Source organism: Corvus hawaiiensis, chromosome 20 (genome assembly GCF_020740725.1).
Source record: "Corvus hawaiiensis isolate bCorHaw1 chromosome 20, bCorHaw1.pri.cur, whole genome shotgun sequence".
Taxonomy (NCBI): domain Eukaryota; kingdom Metazoa; phylum Chordata; class Aves; order Passeriformes; family Corvidae; genus Corvus; species Corvus hawaiiensis.
Genome location: NC_063232.1, coordinates 1,485,088 through 1,502,637, shown reverse-complemented (window position 1 = coordinate 1,502,637; position 17,550 = coordinate 1,485,088). Strand labels below are relative to the sequence as shown.

Below are 17,550 nucleotides of genomic sequence, written 5' to 3'. Positions count from 1 at the left end.
CACATCTGAAATCACCCTGTGCTCAGGTTATGACGAGGGAAGGGAGTGAGGGAGGAGGAGGAAGGTTTGGGGGTGGAAAAAGAAGGAGGCAGGGGAACTTAAAAATAAAATAAAAAAAATCTCTGCCTCAGCAAAAGTTTTCATTAAAATTTTAGACAAATGATCTCTGTGTCCTTCTCCCATGCTGCCTGGGGCTCCATGCTATTTCTATGCAAATAACAACCTCGTGGTTTATATCTTATTATTTCCACCGGAGCTGCGGCGACATGACCCGAGACGTGTGTGAGGTAGAGACAGCGACAGAGAGAGAGGGAGAGAAAGAGAGGGAAGGGAGGGAGGGAGATGGAGTGGCTGCTCGCTGAAGTGTGAAAAAATATTGTCAGGAGTGAGCAGCAAGAACAAAAAAAAAAAAGAAAAAAAGAAAAAAATTGCAGGGATAACGTGTTTATTTCAGCCCCTCTCCCCATGTGAACCAGCATCTTTTAAAATTCATTGGGCATCAGGCGATCATGCACAATCCATCTGCTTTCACTTTATCATTTGCATTTCATGCCTCCTGGCTTTTGATGTGCTGATACTTTGATGCAGTCAGGAGACGCGCATTATCATTATTTCAATTTGCAGGGGGGTCAGCGGGCTCGGCACAGGCGCGGCACACGCTCACCGAGAGCAAGGAAATGGCATTTCCACCTCTCCACCCCCTGCTGAAATGCACTGGGGAGACAAAAGGGGCCCAGCTGAAACACGGCCCCGTGTCCCCACCAAGGAGCATCGCACCTTTCCCCAGCTCCTTCCCCAGGACAAACAAAGACAGCTTCATCAGGAGCACAGGGACACCCTGCACAGCCCTCGTGCAGTTGCCTGCCAGCCCTGCCAGGGAATGGGGCTGGAGAATCCTTTCAGCCGGGGGTCTGCCCAGGATGTGCCTCTCGGCTCACCAGCACGGGCGCAGGGACAGGCAGCATGTGAGGAGCCAAGCCCAGAACCCAACAGGAGCTGCAGCTCCAAATGCCACCGACCTTGAGCTCATCATCTGAGTTAGAGGTCACCCTCTGGCTTTGGCAGCTGGACCTTTCCCTCTACACCTAAACCCTCAGGCTGCTTTTACATAATGATAATGAACAAGACCAGCAACGGCTCTGGCTGCACATAATGTTTGTCACCATTCCCCTCTGCTCCCCTTGTAAAATAGAAAGAATCCAGCATTTCACAGAGAAAAAAAATAAAATTAAACAACTTCCCAGAAAAGCCTGCCTGCTCTCTGAAAGCCCAACTGTCTCCATTGCTGCAGAAACAGTTTTGTGCTGCACATTCTGCTGGAGACATTTTGAAGACGTGTTTGCAGACACAAGAAGTGTCAGCTTTGTCCTGCATCCTCTAGGAACACATGTATGCAAAAGTCAGCAGTGGAAAAACTGCCCCAAACCTCTGACACCTCACTGGGAAGAGCTAAAGGCGGCAGTTTCCATATATTTTTGTTTCAGCCGTGATCTCTCCTCAAGCCCCTGACAGCCCTGACTCCCCACCTTCTCCAAGGGAATGAGAAGCACCAAGACTGACTCACTCCACACAGAACAACCACAATAGATTTCCCCTTCTGGAATTTCATCCCTGGGAATGAGCAAGAACACATCATATACCATACCCAGACAGCCTCTGCACTCCCGCCAGGGGAGACTTTGCATAACTGGCCCCTGGCTGGCAGTGATCTGACCTCTGGCCCCAAAAAATTTAAACTGGCCCTCTAAATCCAATGGACAAGTGTTTAACAGGTTTCAGGGAGAACAGGGTAAGTCAGAAGTTAAATCAGACTCCATGGCAGGAGGATGCCAATGGATGAACATTCACTGCTCGCTTCACATGCTCCAGAGCATCAGCTAGACTGAGCTTGGACATTCCAGGCTAGCCCTGGACACCACTTCCCTACTTCGAACACACTTCTGGCACACAATTGCAGCTGCATCCCTTCAAGAAGCCCTGAGCAGAACTGCAAGGACTGGAAACCGAAGATCCTATGAAGCAGCAGACACATCACACACAGCCAGGAGTGAGTGGGGACTCCCAGGCTCCCACTGTTCAAGGGCAGGTAAACACTGTTGGGTCTGGATAGGATGCAACAGGTTCCTCCCTCACCTTGAGGCACATCGAGGTTCAGAGCTGACACAAACATACCAACACCCCAACAGAGCACAGAGGAGGGCAAAGGACACATGGGATTATTCAGCCCACTGAAATTTTTAGGATGGGATAAATCCCCCCCAGAAAGCAGCTCCTTCTGCCTATGCCTGCTGACAGATGTCAGGTGCTTAATTTAGTCCATACCCTTAATTTTTAAGTGCCTAAAATCTAGTGAGATTAATCCAGTCCTGTGAAAACAACCATTGACTCCACAGGCAGGGAGTGCAGTTAAACCTGGGAAGAGGGGGAGAACTGAACAGCCTGGCCCTGCCATCTGGGAAACTCTGCAGGGCCCCGATCCCCAGCAAGTGACAGCTGGAACCAGGCAACTCACTGCACTTCAGCAAGCACTAAACTGACTCAATTTCTTTTTAAAGGCTGGATCTTCAAATGCCTCTTTTCCTCCCATTGATGCAGGTGTGTGTGATGTGTGTAAGAGATCTAACTGAGGGTGCTGCAGCCTAGAGTTGATAGGATCAATGCTTCATTTTCTGCAGAGCCCCCTTTATTCAGGGGAATAATTCAACAAGAGCCTGTTTTCCTTTATCTCCCATTGTCAGGCAGGCACTCCTGGAAACACAGCTTGCCATGGAGCACAGCCACCCCAGGTGCTGAGAGTGCCCGAGAACAAAGCTGCTCGATGGGGAAGGGCACTCACAGCACACAGCCCCAACTCCAGGGAAACAAAGCCCTCAGGGAGAGGGATGGGAGCAGAGACGGCTGGGAGCCGTGTCTGCACCAGGCAAGGAGCTGGAGGCTGTGGGATGAATGGGTTTGGGGCAGCAAGGGAGAAAATCTGCCTCTGGAGTGGGGAAAAGAAGAGCCACTTCAGCAGTGAAGCTGCAAGTTTTCTTTTGTGACAGCCTCAGTTATTCCTCCCGTCCCCCCCACAGCCGAGATTTCCAGCAGGAAATCTCGTTCCCAGCCTGGAAAATCAGCATCCAAGCTCCTCAGGTTCAGTGCCTCCCAGAACCAACACAGTGCTGTGGGTGACTGGAAGTTCAGGTGACTCTGGCCCTCATATTTTGGAACACGGACTTCCACACCCTGGGAACAGCCCTGTTTCCCCTCACAGCACTCAGTGGGCAGGAGAAAGCACTGCTGGACACTGCTCTTCCCCACTCCTGGTATTTAATCCGTGCACACAACCTCTGCTAAAAGCTGCTTCTCCTCCTTCCTTCCCCGGGCTGCTGCTCAGGCCCTTCAACATCCTTCCAACCCAAACCATTCCAGGATTCCATGACAAAGCCCAGCTCCATTTGGAGAGCTGAGAGGACTGAAATGTAAGGACTTACTTTGTTGAGGGCCCCACAGCCAGTGAGGATGATGTGGGAGTTCTCCACCTGGATGGTTCTCTGGCCCAGCCGGACAAGGTAGGCCCCAATCCCAATTGCCCGACACGTGACCTGGAAAAAAAGGAAAAAGAAAGGAAAAAAAAAAAGCAATGGCATTGATTTCTGTCTCTCCACACAGCCCCAACCTATTGATTCAAACATTGAGATAAAACTCGGTGTGTTTGTAGCACAAGGCCATAAAATCTACTCTCGCTCGAAAATTCCAGAACCCGTTATTTTGTAAAATGCAGGATCTGAACGTAAATGTATTTTATTTAAAAAAAAAAAAAAAAAAAAAAGAGAGAGAAGAAGAGAAGCAGCAACTTTCAGACTGAGCAAATACAAGGCCAAATGACTGAAGTGTTTTAAATTGAGTGTGGAGGGGACCCAGCCCTGCACTGGTGCCAGGAGCATTGCTCAAAGCCTACAGCAGCCCATTTCCATCAGCCAGAAGGCTGATCCCAGATGGATGTTTGGGATATCATCACAGGATTTTTAGCTGAAACAGACAATACATTTGAAGAATAGAAAGCAGTGGGGGATTACCAAGCTGATGGTGATAACACTCTCATAGGCTAAAGATGATTCTCCAGCAATCATGCCACATCCTCTGAGGTTCTCTACTCCAAGTCCATCCTCCTTCCCGATAATATCTGTTATCTTGTACCTGAGGGAGACACAGACAGCCTTTGAGTCACAAGGTCCAGTGATTTGCTGAATCAGTTTGCTACCAAGAAAATGAAAAGTGACTAAATATCATTAAGGTTCCAAGGAGAAATGTGCATAAAGCCTGGGCAGGAGCTGTGCAGGGCTCATCCTGCAGCACCATGGAATGCTCCCACGGGAGCAGTGCTGCAAGAGGAAACGCCAAGGGAGAGGAATGCCTGGGAAAAGTGTCCTGTCATTCCCACAGGACGTGAGGAGCAAGTTGATTACAGGAAAAAGGGCAAGAAAGGAAAGGAATGCAGACAAAGGGAAAAAGAGAAAGAACAAGGATTACAACGAGGCTCTTACCTTTTCTTCACTTCCTTCCTTCATGCCTCCATCCTCTGTCCAGTCCCTTCTTACCCACTGCCCTCAGACTGGCTCCCAGCTTTCCCACCAGGCCCTTGCTAAGCTGAGGACTTGAGCATGTGCTTCAGAGCCTCCCTGAGGAGCCCTCAGCTCACAGGGACACGCTCTCGTCCCCACACCCAGCACCCGCTTCAGTTCTTCCAGAGCCTGCCAGGCTTTGGTTTAATCCTGAACACATCCTGATCGTCCCCTGCAGGACCCTCAGCCATGACTGGGGGTCAAGAAGGCACAACCCTTAACTCTCTGTTCCCTGCCTTGACCACCCAGAGCTTTGGCACCTGGATCCTAAGGAATGTCCAGGCTGAGGACAAGGACATGCCATGCATTACCCAAGGACAAACAGAAAGCTTTTCATTCTTACCTGGACTCTCCATTTTCCTCCACATGTTCACAGTGAACAGAGTTCAGGGCGCTGACTTTCTTATAGTCTTGAGGAGTCAGGTACAAATATTTGTATCCCTGCAGAGAAAAGCAGTTCATTCATCCCACTCCCACCCGTAGTCCCTTCCTGATCCCCACAAAGAAGCTTTGACAGGGGCAGAATTTAATTCCACAGAGTGGTAAGAACGTTCTCTCAACATTGGAGATGCAGCTGATGCCATTGAAAGCTGGGAATGGTGCAATATTCAGCACTAACTCCTTTTGGATGCCAATCTGCTGCCTGGGAGATCATAAAATCCTATCATGGAATGCTTTGGCTTAGAAAGGACCAGGTTGCTCCAAGCCCCACGCAGCTTAGCCTTGAACACTTCCAGTGCTCCAGATCCGATACCAAGGAGAACTTTGGAGGTGACAGTCTGACAAATGCTCGCTCTCCCCTCTGTTGGAAGAAGTGGTGTCAAAATAAGACTCTTGTGGGCTGCTGCAGTTTCCCTGCTGGTTCCCTTGCCCCCTTACCTTGTATGGGTTGTCTGGGTCTTCCCAAGCCACGTGGAACATGTGCCGGATCTCCTCGGCCAGACCTATCCTGGCCCCGCTGTTGGCAGCCACATAGATGCGGGGAATGCCCTCAGCCCGGGCCAGCTCGGACACCCTCAGGAACAGCAGGTCCTCCTGAGGCCCAAAGGAGCCTATCCTGTAGGTGATGTCATTGCCAATGACAATGATATCCCGGCCCTCCGGGTACTCCGGTGTCTTCAGGGTCATCTTCCAGGCCACCATCCCAATCTGCAGCCCAAGAGCAGAGAACAGCAAAAAATAAACGTGTGTCTTCAAGAGGGGAATCACACAGGGCTCATTCCTCTCACTTGGAGAGATGGTCTTTCAGACTTGGCCTATTTTCCTGGGGAACTTGGATAACAGCAGCTCTGATGTGCTGCCAGTGCAGAGCACAGCTGGAAGCCCTTGATCCTTCCCACATTCCTTGGAGCACGTTCTCCACTGCTCTCATCCCACCAGGACACTCACACTGGCGTTCCCTCTCCCTGTTCAGGGATTTATCACAGGTCCAACACGCTCTGCCAGCGTGCCTCTCACAAGGAGCAGTGTATTCCCTGTGCTCCCAGGATGTGCTGCTGCACAGGATTCCTGACCACCTGCTCAGGCTTCCCAGGTATCTCCCCACAACCTCATCACCCTCACCCCACCCTCATTTTAACCATCTTTTTATTTCATTACTATCTCCCATTTCCCCCCCGTCCTTCCTCTTATTTCTTTGTCCCCTCCCTTTTCCCTTCCCCAGTTTTACAGTAGAGTAAGCAATGCTTTTTACTGCATATTTTTCTTCTCAAAAATCACGGGATGATCTCTCCTGGCCCATCTCCTGGAGCATCAGCAGCATCCGTCCCCTGCCTGCCCCATCCCTCAGCCGGCGCGGCGGGAGCCGGCCAGCCCGGAATGCCATTAACAGATGGGAATAGCAGCGTCCCTTGAAAGCCACATGCATCACCCAGTCCCCGCCTGCCCAAGGATCATAAGCTCTGAGTACACATTCCTCAAGCCGATTGCACATCCTCTGCAATCAGGAGGGCTGAGACTCTCATTGTGGAGCCTCAGAATTCTGAACATGATGAACTAAAGCGGGAGGGGGAGAGGGGAGAAGCAGCAGATAGATCTGTGCCATTTAATCCACATCCAAATGGCACAATACACAGCCCAGATCCAATCAGCATCTGCAATAAGATATGCCATAATAGGCTCATTAAAAAAAATAAAGAGGCAGAGGAATTAATCAAAGGGTCATTGGAAGTAAAGCAGGCAGCAATCCAAAAATATTACAACCAGCTACTGGCAGATCCTTCCTCACACCTCCCCTTCCAAGAGCTGAGATTGCAAGTTAACAGAGTGTTTCAGTTCACCTTCTCCTTGGATTCCTCCACTCCTACTCTGACACATCGAAAGGGAATAATTTGCAGATTATTTGAATATTTGCAGATTTACAGTTCCACCTCAGCATCCAACTGCAGGGCTTGGAACAGATGCTGCAGCTTCAAAGAATGGAGCAAAAATCCCTAAAAGACAGCGGGATGTTTTGCTAAAATACCACTAATGCTCCCAAGTGAAAGGGAAAAGTTGCAATAGAACAAGTGGATGCAGGTGTGGGTCTGGCACAGAGACCTGGGGGGACACAGACAACCAGTCCAGAGGCTGGGAGAGGAACCTGACTGATCCCAAACACAGCCAGAGGCATTCCTTGGACATTTGCTCTTGGACTCTCACAGCAGACAAAGGAAGAATTGTGATGAAAAAAAAAGGTGAAAATAAGTTAAGTCTTGCCCTTCTGACCTGATTGTTGGAGGAAAAGCAATGCCAGGGGCTGGATTTTGAGCCTCTGTTCTCACTCTCAGTTGTGGCAAGTTGGTGATTAGAAACAGCAGGTTAAAAAGTCTGCAAATCCAAAGTTAAAGGCTCCAAGATCAGCCTCTAGGAAATCAGGGATGCAGGGATGTCCATCTGTACCCCAGCACCTACTGCAGCTCAGTTCTTTACCACAATTTAAGACCTTTTTTTTTTTCCATAACTAAAATCCTTCAGTGGTTCAGTGGGCACCTCCCAGATCTTTCTGATATCACCTCAAAAAACAGCTTTAGTGACCGACAGAAACACACAGTGAAACGGGGTAACACTCTCTTTAAAGTACACCATAAACTTCTTCCAAAACAGCACAGAATTACCACTCATTGACAGGTTTTTGCTTAAGTGGTCATTTCCTTACAGCCACGCTGATCCCATCAGCCAGGACCAAGGGACCAGTGATGGACCAGTGATGGGCCAGTGAGTCCCCAGGGCTGGTCCCACAGTCCATCCCACCCACCAAGATGTAAGAGATTTCCCTCACTTTCAGCAACTTGATGATTTTTGACAGCACAGGAAACAGGCCAATTTAAGGCATTTCTTATTTAGAAAACTCAGATTGTAACAGAAGTGCTGGAATAGTTCCCTGACTCAAGATCATGTGTCCTCTACACCAATAAAGTCCCCTTTACCAGTGCTCACCAGTAGAACAGAAAACAGTCTAGCCAGGGCACAAACTCCTGAAAACAGCTTACAGCTGATAAATATGGAGCAACCCTATGCAGTCTGAGAAAAGAAAAATTGGAGTGCACCACTATTAACTTGGGCGTCTTTTGCCTCCCCAATTCATCGCGTGTTCTGTGCCATTTATCCAGTAATAAAAGCCACGGGGATCTGCACAACTAAGGATTTTTTTTTGCTATGAATTTGCTAGATTCGGTTGAAATTTATGGGCAGCGGAGGATGGCTTTCTATTCCAGAAAAAAAAAGGAATAATGAGATTTTTAAGTTAACGGCAGCATGCCAAAAACTGGAGAGTTCCCAGGTTAATTAGCCAGGCTGAGCTAATCACCTAAGAGCACTGGCAGGCAATAGTAGGTGATGGTGAGCAGCCCTGGCTTCGGAACAGGCTCTTTTGAAGAGGCAGCACAGTTTGGAAGTGCTGCTCCTGCCACAGCTCCATTCCCAGCACATCCAGGAGTGAAGAAGAGGCGGAGGAAAAAATAAAAGCAGGAACCGTCTTATTTAACTGTTTTTATGTTGGCAAAATGATTTGTGCCCCGGTATTTCCATAAGAAGTGGGACCATTATTCTCCTGTAGGAACACATTTGGTTTGAGAAGTATCAGTGGGCAGCACGTGAAAATCAAAGGGGATGAATTATTCACAAGCCCCGATCAGAAGTGATCATTATTTCTGATGCTCCAAACTGTGATTAGGATTCAGTGCTCAGCTGTCATTTGCTCCCTGAACGGCCCCAGCCCCGCAGAATTGCACGGCACACGGAGATGACACCCAAGTTTCAGATATATAATTTTACACACACCTTCTCCCACTCCATCTTGGCCTTAATGGAACCATTAAGAGCCAGTAAAACGGGCGCGTTAACGAACGGCGCTTCCCCGGCGCTCGTAAATGCCGCTCGTTTGACACCCAGTGTCAACACTAATCATGGCCTAAAATTAACACCAAAATTGACTTCAACATTAATTGCACTATCGATGGGAACAGTAATACACACACTGATGCAGTTCCAAATTGACTGCTGGTGGCAGCCGGAGCTGTTGACAACAGGCACCGAGGGGAATGGGGAAGGAGCCGATCCCAGGCTCCCTCCAGGAAGCACAGCAGGCTCTGAGCAGAGGGGAGCCAATGCCAGTGGCAGCTGGTGCTGGGGAGAGGGAGCTTTTCAGGCTTTCTGGCAGGTTCTGTAATTCCTGGAGAAGCAGAGCCAACAGAATCACAGAATATCCTGAGCACAGAGATCATTGATCCAGCTCCCAACAATCCCTGTCCCTGAGACACCCCGGCAATCCCACCCCAACAATCAGACACCCTGTCCCTGAGAGCGTTGTCCAAACATTCCTGGAGCTCTGGCAGCCTTGACCATTCCCATGGGAGCCTGTTCAGTGCCCCACCACCCTCTGGGTGGAAGAATCTTTTCCTGATACCCAACCTAAACCTTCCCCTGGCACAGCTCCAGCCGTTCCCTCATGTTCTGTCACTGGGCACCAGAGACAAGAGAGGAGATCAGTGTTGGTTTATTCTACTTCAGATGCTGAGCCTGGGGACTTGAGGCCAGGCATTGTTTTATCTATTTACATCCAAATTTGGAAAGCTGAATGTGGGTATTTACTTGGTGCAGATGTAGCAATTTTGACATTTCATCATTTGAATCTGTTGCCTGGAACCTCAGATCTAGAAGAGTGACTCTCTGCACTTACACTGTGCAATTGAATTTTTACCTGGAGCATGAACCAGCTCCCAGGAAAAGGGCAGGGTGCACATGGTTTGCCAGAAGTATTCCAGCTCCATGCCTTGACAAGGGTGGAGTGCCAAAACCCAGGATTCCTTCTTGGCTCTGGAAAACGTGTCCCTCAGCAATCCAAGCGTGGTCGTGGCAGCCCAGCCAAACACGCTGGCACGATCTGAGCGATGGGAGGGAACAGCTCCAGGATGAGACGTGACCATGTGCTCAGGGAAAGGTGTCACAGAATCCCACAGTCACTGGGGTTGGAAAAGACCTTCAAGATCATCGAGCCCAACCTGTGACCCATCACCACCTCGTTAACTAGACCAGAGTGCCACATCCAGCCCTTCCTTGGACACCTCCAGGGATGGGGATTCCAAACCTTGCTGGGCAGCCCCTTCCAATGCGTGACCACCCTTTCCATGGAGAAATTCCTCCTGAAGTTACAGATGGGTAAAGGTACATTGCAGAGAGCAACAGACAGCCTTCACCAGGAGCTTTCCTGTGGGTAAGAACATTCCTGTCCACAGTATCCACGTGACCCACATACACCTGTTCAAACATCTGTATGAAAATAGAGAATAAAACTGTGCCACCTCTTCCGTCTCTGTTCCTGGAAGGCTTGGATTTGGAGATTTTAAAACCCTCCAAGAAATCTGCAGCGCTCATTGCTGTTTTAATTCCCTGTGCCTGCCATAAAATGCAGGAACAGGGAGTGACAAAGCAGAACATGCAGCTCAACGATTAAGCTGTGCTTGTATAAAATGCATTAGCTACACCTTTCTGCCTCTGGCAATCCGGAAAGCCACCAGAGCAGCATTCCAGGAGCCCTCTGCCATCCTGAATTTCCCCTGGCCAAACCGTCCCAGCTACCCAGGAAAGGCGCTGGAGCCAAAGCTCCAGCAAACAGCTGCGATTGTGGATTATTTCTGATGCTCGTGCTACTGAGGAGGAAAAACTGTGACATCTAGTGCCAGTGGGGAAAATGACACATTTTCCAGGGGCACCGGGAGAGGGATGAAGGGGAATGTGAGGTGTTGCTGCAGGCCCTCCTTACATCACTTTCTCCTTGTCCTTGGAGATTAGTTGGGTCTTATCAGCAGCTGGTGCTTTCCTGGTGCCAGAGGATCAGGGGAAATTGTAGTCAAAATACATAAAGTGCTACAGAAAAGTATCCAAATGCCTGGCTCAGGACTGACAAGGAATATATTGAGTTCTGCAAGGGGCTGAGGGAATTACCTTTTCACACTGAGATTTCTGCTAATATGCTAATCTGGGGAACAAAGCCCTGGGCTTTGAAGGGGGTGTCACTGTGCTCCAGGTCTGGTCTCCAGCACGGTGATTGAAACAGTAGTGGATGCACTCCTGAACTGCTCTGGGCTCCCCCAATTCCTGACTCTTTCTGAGATTTTCCCATTTCAGCACAGCCCACGGCAGGGGTGGAACAGGATGAGGTTAAGGTCCTTCCAACCTAAACTAGTCTGGGATTCTGTGGCAAAGTGGAAAAAAGAGGTGTCCTCTGGATGGTGAGAGGCTGGGAAAAGGCCCCATTAGGGATGGTGCTGTGCCCCAAGGGCAGGGCAGAGCCAGCAGCACTGCCAAGCCCCTCCCGTAGCCAGAGCTGTCTAGGAATAAAGAGCAACTTGTATTTTCACAGTTCATTAATTCCTTGGCTTCTTTGTCGAGACCACAGCTAATTACTGCAGTGGGGTGGTGGGTGAGGGGAGTGGTCGTGAGCTACTTGGAGAAAAACCTTTTGGATTAGGAAAAGTCTTGAGACCTCAAGATTTTCCTGAAAATATAGATTTTTGCCCAAAATGCTGCTTGCAAACTCTGTGAGGACAGGGAGAAACCCCAGCCTGGAGCTCCTGCCCTGCCCCCGTGTCAGAGCAGGGATTGCAGTTCCGGCTGAACGCGCTGCCCACAAATCTCCTGGATTTTATGCTGGTTTCTCAATTCCTCCCATCAGCTCAAACACTCAGGGCACTCAGCTCAGCTGAATGCTGTAAGAGCAGGAGTGTCTTGAGCCCTTTCACAAGGAGGAAATGTAACTGTCAGGAAAGCCAAGCCCTGGCTCCGAGCAGCCGATCCCCCGGTGCCGGGGATCCCACTGGACGTGTGGGAATGGCTCTGAGCCTCTGACCCAAAACAAGAACAACAGGAACCTGAATGCACCCAACAACATTTACCACAGACAGAAGTTCCCAACAGATATCTCCTCTCTTCTAAAAGACACAATGGACAATCTCTCCAACAGCTTTGAATTCAGAAAATCAGCAACTTTTGCTAGCAAGAAAGAAAAATAATAATAAAAATCTCACATTGACCTGGGAAGTTCCTATTTCACCTGTCAGTCAGCTCACTGGAACCAGCTCTGCATCTCTGGGGCACAGACTCCACTGTGGAGTTGGAGGGACCTCAAAGCCCATCCAGTGCCACTCCTGCCATAGGAGGGACACTGTCCACCATCCCAGGTTGCTCCAAGCTCCAGTGTCCAACCTGGCCTTGGACATTTCCAGGGGTGGAAAGTCCACAACCTCTACAACCCCTCTGGGCAAGAAGACATTTGATAGATCACATCAGATTAGATTAATTTAAATACCAACACTCCACACACCACAACAGCCATGTAATTTCTTTACAGTCTGAGTACAAAGAAGCCTACCAAGGGTTAAAAAAAAATCTCCTAATTTTTTTTGGTGGTCTTTGGGTACAGAATCTCTTATAATAAGACTATTTGTATTCATACTGGCAGAGTAAACACTACATGTTCATGCCCAGGCAGCTCTGTGCTTGTAATTTCAGCAAGAACACAGCGACGTCCCTGAGGGACTTTGCTATTTCCCCAGCCACCATCCACTCAAACGCTGAATGAGAGCAGGGAAAGAGAGAAAGATGATGGCACAAGGCTCCCCAGCAGCCTCAGCGTGCACTGGGAATGCAGGGAATAGCTCATTCCAGCTTTAATTAGACCAGTTAAAACATTCCTCCTGAAGTCCAGCAGAAGACTAGGCCGCAGTGACCCCACAGTCACCATCAGGGGCAATTTGCAAGCAACCTATTCCAAACCTTCCCCTGACAAGACCCATGCAGGAAATGGTGAGGAAAATCCCTGTTTCCTCTCATCACTACCCTGATGTTTTTGAGGAGAGCCTTTGCAAACTTTAAGTTGCGTATTCAGGAAAATATGGTTCAACAACACCAAGAAAAAATAAATGATACCACCACTTAGAACTGTTCAAATTTAGATTACTGTAGAACATTCACTTACTAGTTCCCACAAAAAAAAACCCCCACACCTTCTAGTGGTTATCTTTATCTGCAGTCATTCCAAAGCTGCAATATTTGCCTTCCTAATGGGAAGACACCCCAGCAAAACCCCACCATGAGAGCACAGCCTCCTGCTGCTCGAGCTCCAGGAGTGACTCCACCACTCCCAGCATCAGCTCATTGTCACTCCTGAGTAAATCCTGCTCCAGAGAGTGATGTTCCACACACCCTGATACAAACTGTGTGGGGTGGATGGAAATGGAAGCATAAAATAGTTTTTTCTGTGGTTTGGGGTTTTTTGTAGCAAATGAAAATATTTCTGTTTAGTCTTGTAAAACACATTTTGCTCAAATACAAACCCCAGTTACCTGGAAGAGCTGAATGAGCATTTTTTAATTATGAAGGAAACTCAGCATAGGCACAGGTTTGAAATTGAATCATCATTTACTATGGAAGTTAAAATACCCATTGTAGGGAAGGTATTAATTTTTAATGAAACAAAAATCTCATTTTCAAGAGTGAGATTTCATCTGTGAAAGGCTGAACGAATAGATTTTGTGCCTGGCTGGTAAATTTTCATTACAATTGTCAAACCCAGCCCAAAGCACAACGTCTTGTGGGGCATGGAGAGAGAAGCAGCATGAAAGGAAGTGGCACTTGCCTCATTTCCTCCTGGCAGCCTGTTCATGTGCACGAGCTGGCCCTGGTCATCCAGCACCAGCTCCGTGTAGGTCAGGATGTCCGAGGGCAGCGGCACCGGCGGCAGGAACGCGTGGTCATTCATGGAATTCCACAGCTTGATCAGAGACTGGGGGTGGAAAGAGAAATTCTCCTTAAGAACATCACCTGCCAGCATTTATATCCGATCCACTCCCGTGTGGTATTCCCAACAGAATTTGGGATTATTCCCAAATTATTCCTGTCCCAACAGGACACCCCAAAATATCCCTCCTGCCAGTGTGACTGACAGTGTTCCTGGGATATCACCTGCTTTGGGATTTGAATCACATAACAGTTTCCCCCCAAAGTGAAATTTGAATGATGTGGTGCAGGATAGAACCCAGCACATCAGAAACACCATCTAGGAAAGGCAGATGATGAGGGGAGAAAACAAAGAAACAGCAACAAGTAAGGGAAGGTGGTTTATGGTTCAGCTTCTACTGTTTGACTCATTAACAGAACTCCAGCAGCAGTTTATCCTAATTTCATTCAAAGTAGACCTCAATCCATAGCTGATAATCCCTGGGGACTGCTGGAGTTGCTCCAGGCCCCTGGCTCCTCTGACAATCAGGATGGCAAAGAGAAGAGCAACAAGAAGAGCCCAAAGAACACTCACCTGCCGGAACATCTCAGGAATGTCATAGACATAGGATGTCCCTAAAGTCTGCGCCTGGAACCTCTTGGACTGCAGCAGGTCTTTAGTCACATAGGGGGTGTTGATCAGCATCCCGTGGAGTGGTCCCTGCTTATCTCCATATGCCTGGAACATGATCTGCAGGACAGACATAGTCCTGGTTAATCCACAGGCTCTGCACACTGCACTGATCCAGCTCTTACCACAAGTCCCCAGGCTACTCCAGCCCGACTGTCCGTGCTCCCTGCCAGGCTGCTGATGCTGGCACAGCCCCATGCTCCATCACACACTGCTGCCCTTTGGAGACACCTCGATGCTGGCACAGCCCCGTGGTGCTCCATCACACACTGCTGCTCCTGGAGACACCTCGATGCTGGCACAGCCCCGTGGTGCTCCATCACACACTGCTGCTCCTGGAGACACCTCGATGCTGGCACAGCCCCGTGGTGCTCCATCACACACTGCTGCCCCTGGAGACACCTCGGTGCTGGCACAGCCCCGTGCTCCATCACACACTGCTGCCCCTGGAGACACCTCGATGCTGGCACAGCCCCGTGGTGCTCCATCACACACTGCTGCCCTTTGGAGACACCTCGATGCTGGCACAGCCCCGTGGTGCTCCATCACACACTGCTGCCCCTGGAGACACCTCGATGCTGGCACAGCCCCGTGGTGCTCCATCACACACTGCTGCCCTTTGGAGACACCTCGATGCTGGCACAGCCCCGTGGTGCTCCATCACACACTGCTGCCCCTGGAGACACCTCGATGCTGGCACAGCCCCGTGGTGCTCCATCACACACTGCTGCCCTTTGGAGACACCTCGATGCTGGCACAGCCCCGTGGTGCTCCATCACACACTGCTGCCCTTTGGAGACACCTCGATGCTGGCACAGCCCCGTGGTGCTCCATCACACACTGCTGCCCTTTGGAGACACCTCGATGCTGGCACAGCCCCATGGTGCTCCATCACACACTGCTGCCCCTGGAGACACCTCGATGCTGGCACAGCCCCGTGGTGCTCCATCACACACTGCTGCCCTTTGGAGACACCTCGATGCTGGCACAGCCCCGTGGTGCTCCATCACACACTGCTGCTCCTGGAGACACCTCGATGCTGGCACAGCCCCGTGGTGCTCCATCACACACTGCTGCTCCTGGAGACACCTCGATGCTGGCACAGCCCCGTGGTGCTCCATCACACACTGCTGCTCCTGGAGACACCTCGATGCTGGCACAGCCCCGTGCTCCATCACACACTGCTGCCCTTTGGAGACACCTCGATGCTGGGATAGCCCCGTGCTCCATCACACACTGCTGCCCCTGGAGACACCTTGATGCTGGCACAGCCCCGTGCTCCATCACACACTGCTGCCCTTTGGAGACACCTCGATGCTGGCACAGCCCCGTGGTGCTCCATCACACACTGCTGCCCTTTGGAGACACCTCGATGCTGGGATAGCCCCGTGCTGCTCCATCACACACTGCTGCCCCTGGAGACACCTCGATGCTGGCACAGCCCCGTGGTGCTCCATCACACACTGCTGCCCCTGGAGACACCTCGATGCTGGCACAGCCCCGTGCTCCATCACACACTGCTGCCCCTGGAGACACCTCGATGCTGGGATAGCCCCGTGCTCCATCACACACTGCTGCCCCTGGAGACACCTCGATGCTGGGATAGCCCCGTGCTGCTCCATCACACACTGCTGCCCTTTGGAGACACCTCGATGCTGGCACAGCCCCGTGGTGCTCCATCACACACTGCTGCCCTTTGGAGACACCTCGATGCTGGCACAGCCCCGTGGTGCTCCATCACACACTGCTGCCCTTTGGAGACACCTCGATGCTGGCACAGCCCCGTGGTGCTCCATCACACACTGCTGCCCTTTGGAGACACCTCGATGCTGGCACAGCCCCGTGGTGCTCCATCACACACTGCTGCCCTTTGGAGACACCTCGATGCTGGCACAGCCCCGTGGTGCTCCATCACACACTGCTGCCCTTTGGAGACACCTCGATGCTGGCACAGCCCCGTGGTGCTCCATCACACACTGCTGCTCCTGGAGACACCTCGATGCTGGCACAGCCCCGTGCTCCATCACACACTGCTGCTCCTGGAGACACCTCGATGCTGGCACAGCCCCATGCTCCATCACACACTGCTGCCCCTGGAGACACCTCGATGCTGGCACAGCCCCGTGCTCCATCACACACTGCTGCCCCTGGAGACACCTCGGTGCTGGCACAGCCCCGTGGTGCTCCATCACACACTGCTGCCCCTGGAGACACCTCGGTGCTGGCACAGCCCCGTGGTGCTCCATCACACACTGCTGCCCTTTGGAGACACCTCGGGCCCGTCACTGCGCCATCCTGGCAGCCCTGCCTGGCTGCCCACCACAGCAGAGCAGGGAGTGCACAGAGCCACGGCCCCCACACAAACCCCTGCCCGAGATGAGCTCCTGCTCCCCAGCAGCTGCCCTGACGGATGGTGATAGCTGGGAGCAGCCCGGAGAACTCCGTTATTTATGGAGTGGGATCCGCGGCTCCGCCGGCTGCGCCCGCGAGCCGGGTCAAGACTTGCATATGTCATTGGGCTTGAAGTTTTGATATTGTAAGTTGAAAAGATTTTCCCAGAGTAGCAACATGAATTATCAACTGCTGCGCTTCACGGCGCTATATATTCCAGGCAGGCAGGACTTGGAAGGGAAGCTTTTCGATGGAGGAGGAACAGGAGAAGATAAAAACGGGATAAAAATGCCCTAAACGGCCCAAACACTGCTTAACAGGGACACACCTGGCAGGAGGGACATGATTAGGATGTGTTTAACAGAATTTATCTCATTGAAGATGAATTAACTGAAGAATTCCACAAAATTCAGTATAGCCTATTTTTGTTTTTAGATAAAAACAGCCGCTTATGCTCTCTTCAGTCTGCACCAACACTGATTTGGGAAGCAGCTTCTTTAATGGGAGAATCATTTGTTCAGGGTAACAAATGTTTGTGACAATGCCTGTCTTGAGATCTGTCAGGATCTGCACTTGGGGCCCAATTCTCCTTAAATCTCTGGAAAGCTCCACAGCAGCTCTGTAGGGAACTGGAGAAGTCTGTGCTGAGCATCACTACTTATCACTACT

General features: G+C 50.6%; 1 protein-coding gene across 8 annotated transcripts in view; it reads right to left on the bottom strand.

Moving 5' to 3' along the window:
• Positions 1 to 17,550, bottom strand: part of ACACA (acetyl-CoA carboxylase alpha) — a 104,836-nt gene that overhangs the window by 29,226 nt on the left and 58,060 nt on the right. For all 8 annotated transcript variants that reach the window (XM_048324741.1, XM_048324742.1, XM_048324739.1 and 5 more), the window contains 6 exons: positions 14,395 to 14,550; positions 13,720 to 13,866; positions 5,484 to 5,753; positions 4,948 to 5,045; positions 4,059 to 4,179; positions 3,474 to 3,584 (listed from right to left, as the gene is read on the bottom strand). In XM_048324741.1, coding sequence (XP_048180698.1) covers positions 3,474 to 3,584; positions 4,059 to 4,179; positions 4,948 to 5,045; positions 5,484 to 5,753; positions 13,720 to 13,866; positions 14,395 to 14,550 — 903 coding nt within the window. The remainder of the gene's footprint in view (positions 1 to 3,473; positions 3,585 to 4,058; positions 4,180 to 4,947; positions 5,046 to 5,483; positions 5,754 to 13,719; positions 13,867 to 14,394; positions 14,551 to 17,550) is intronic.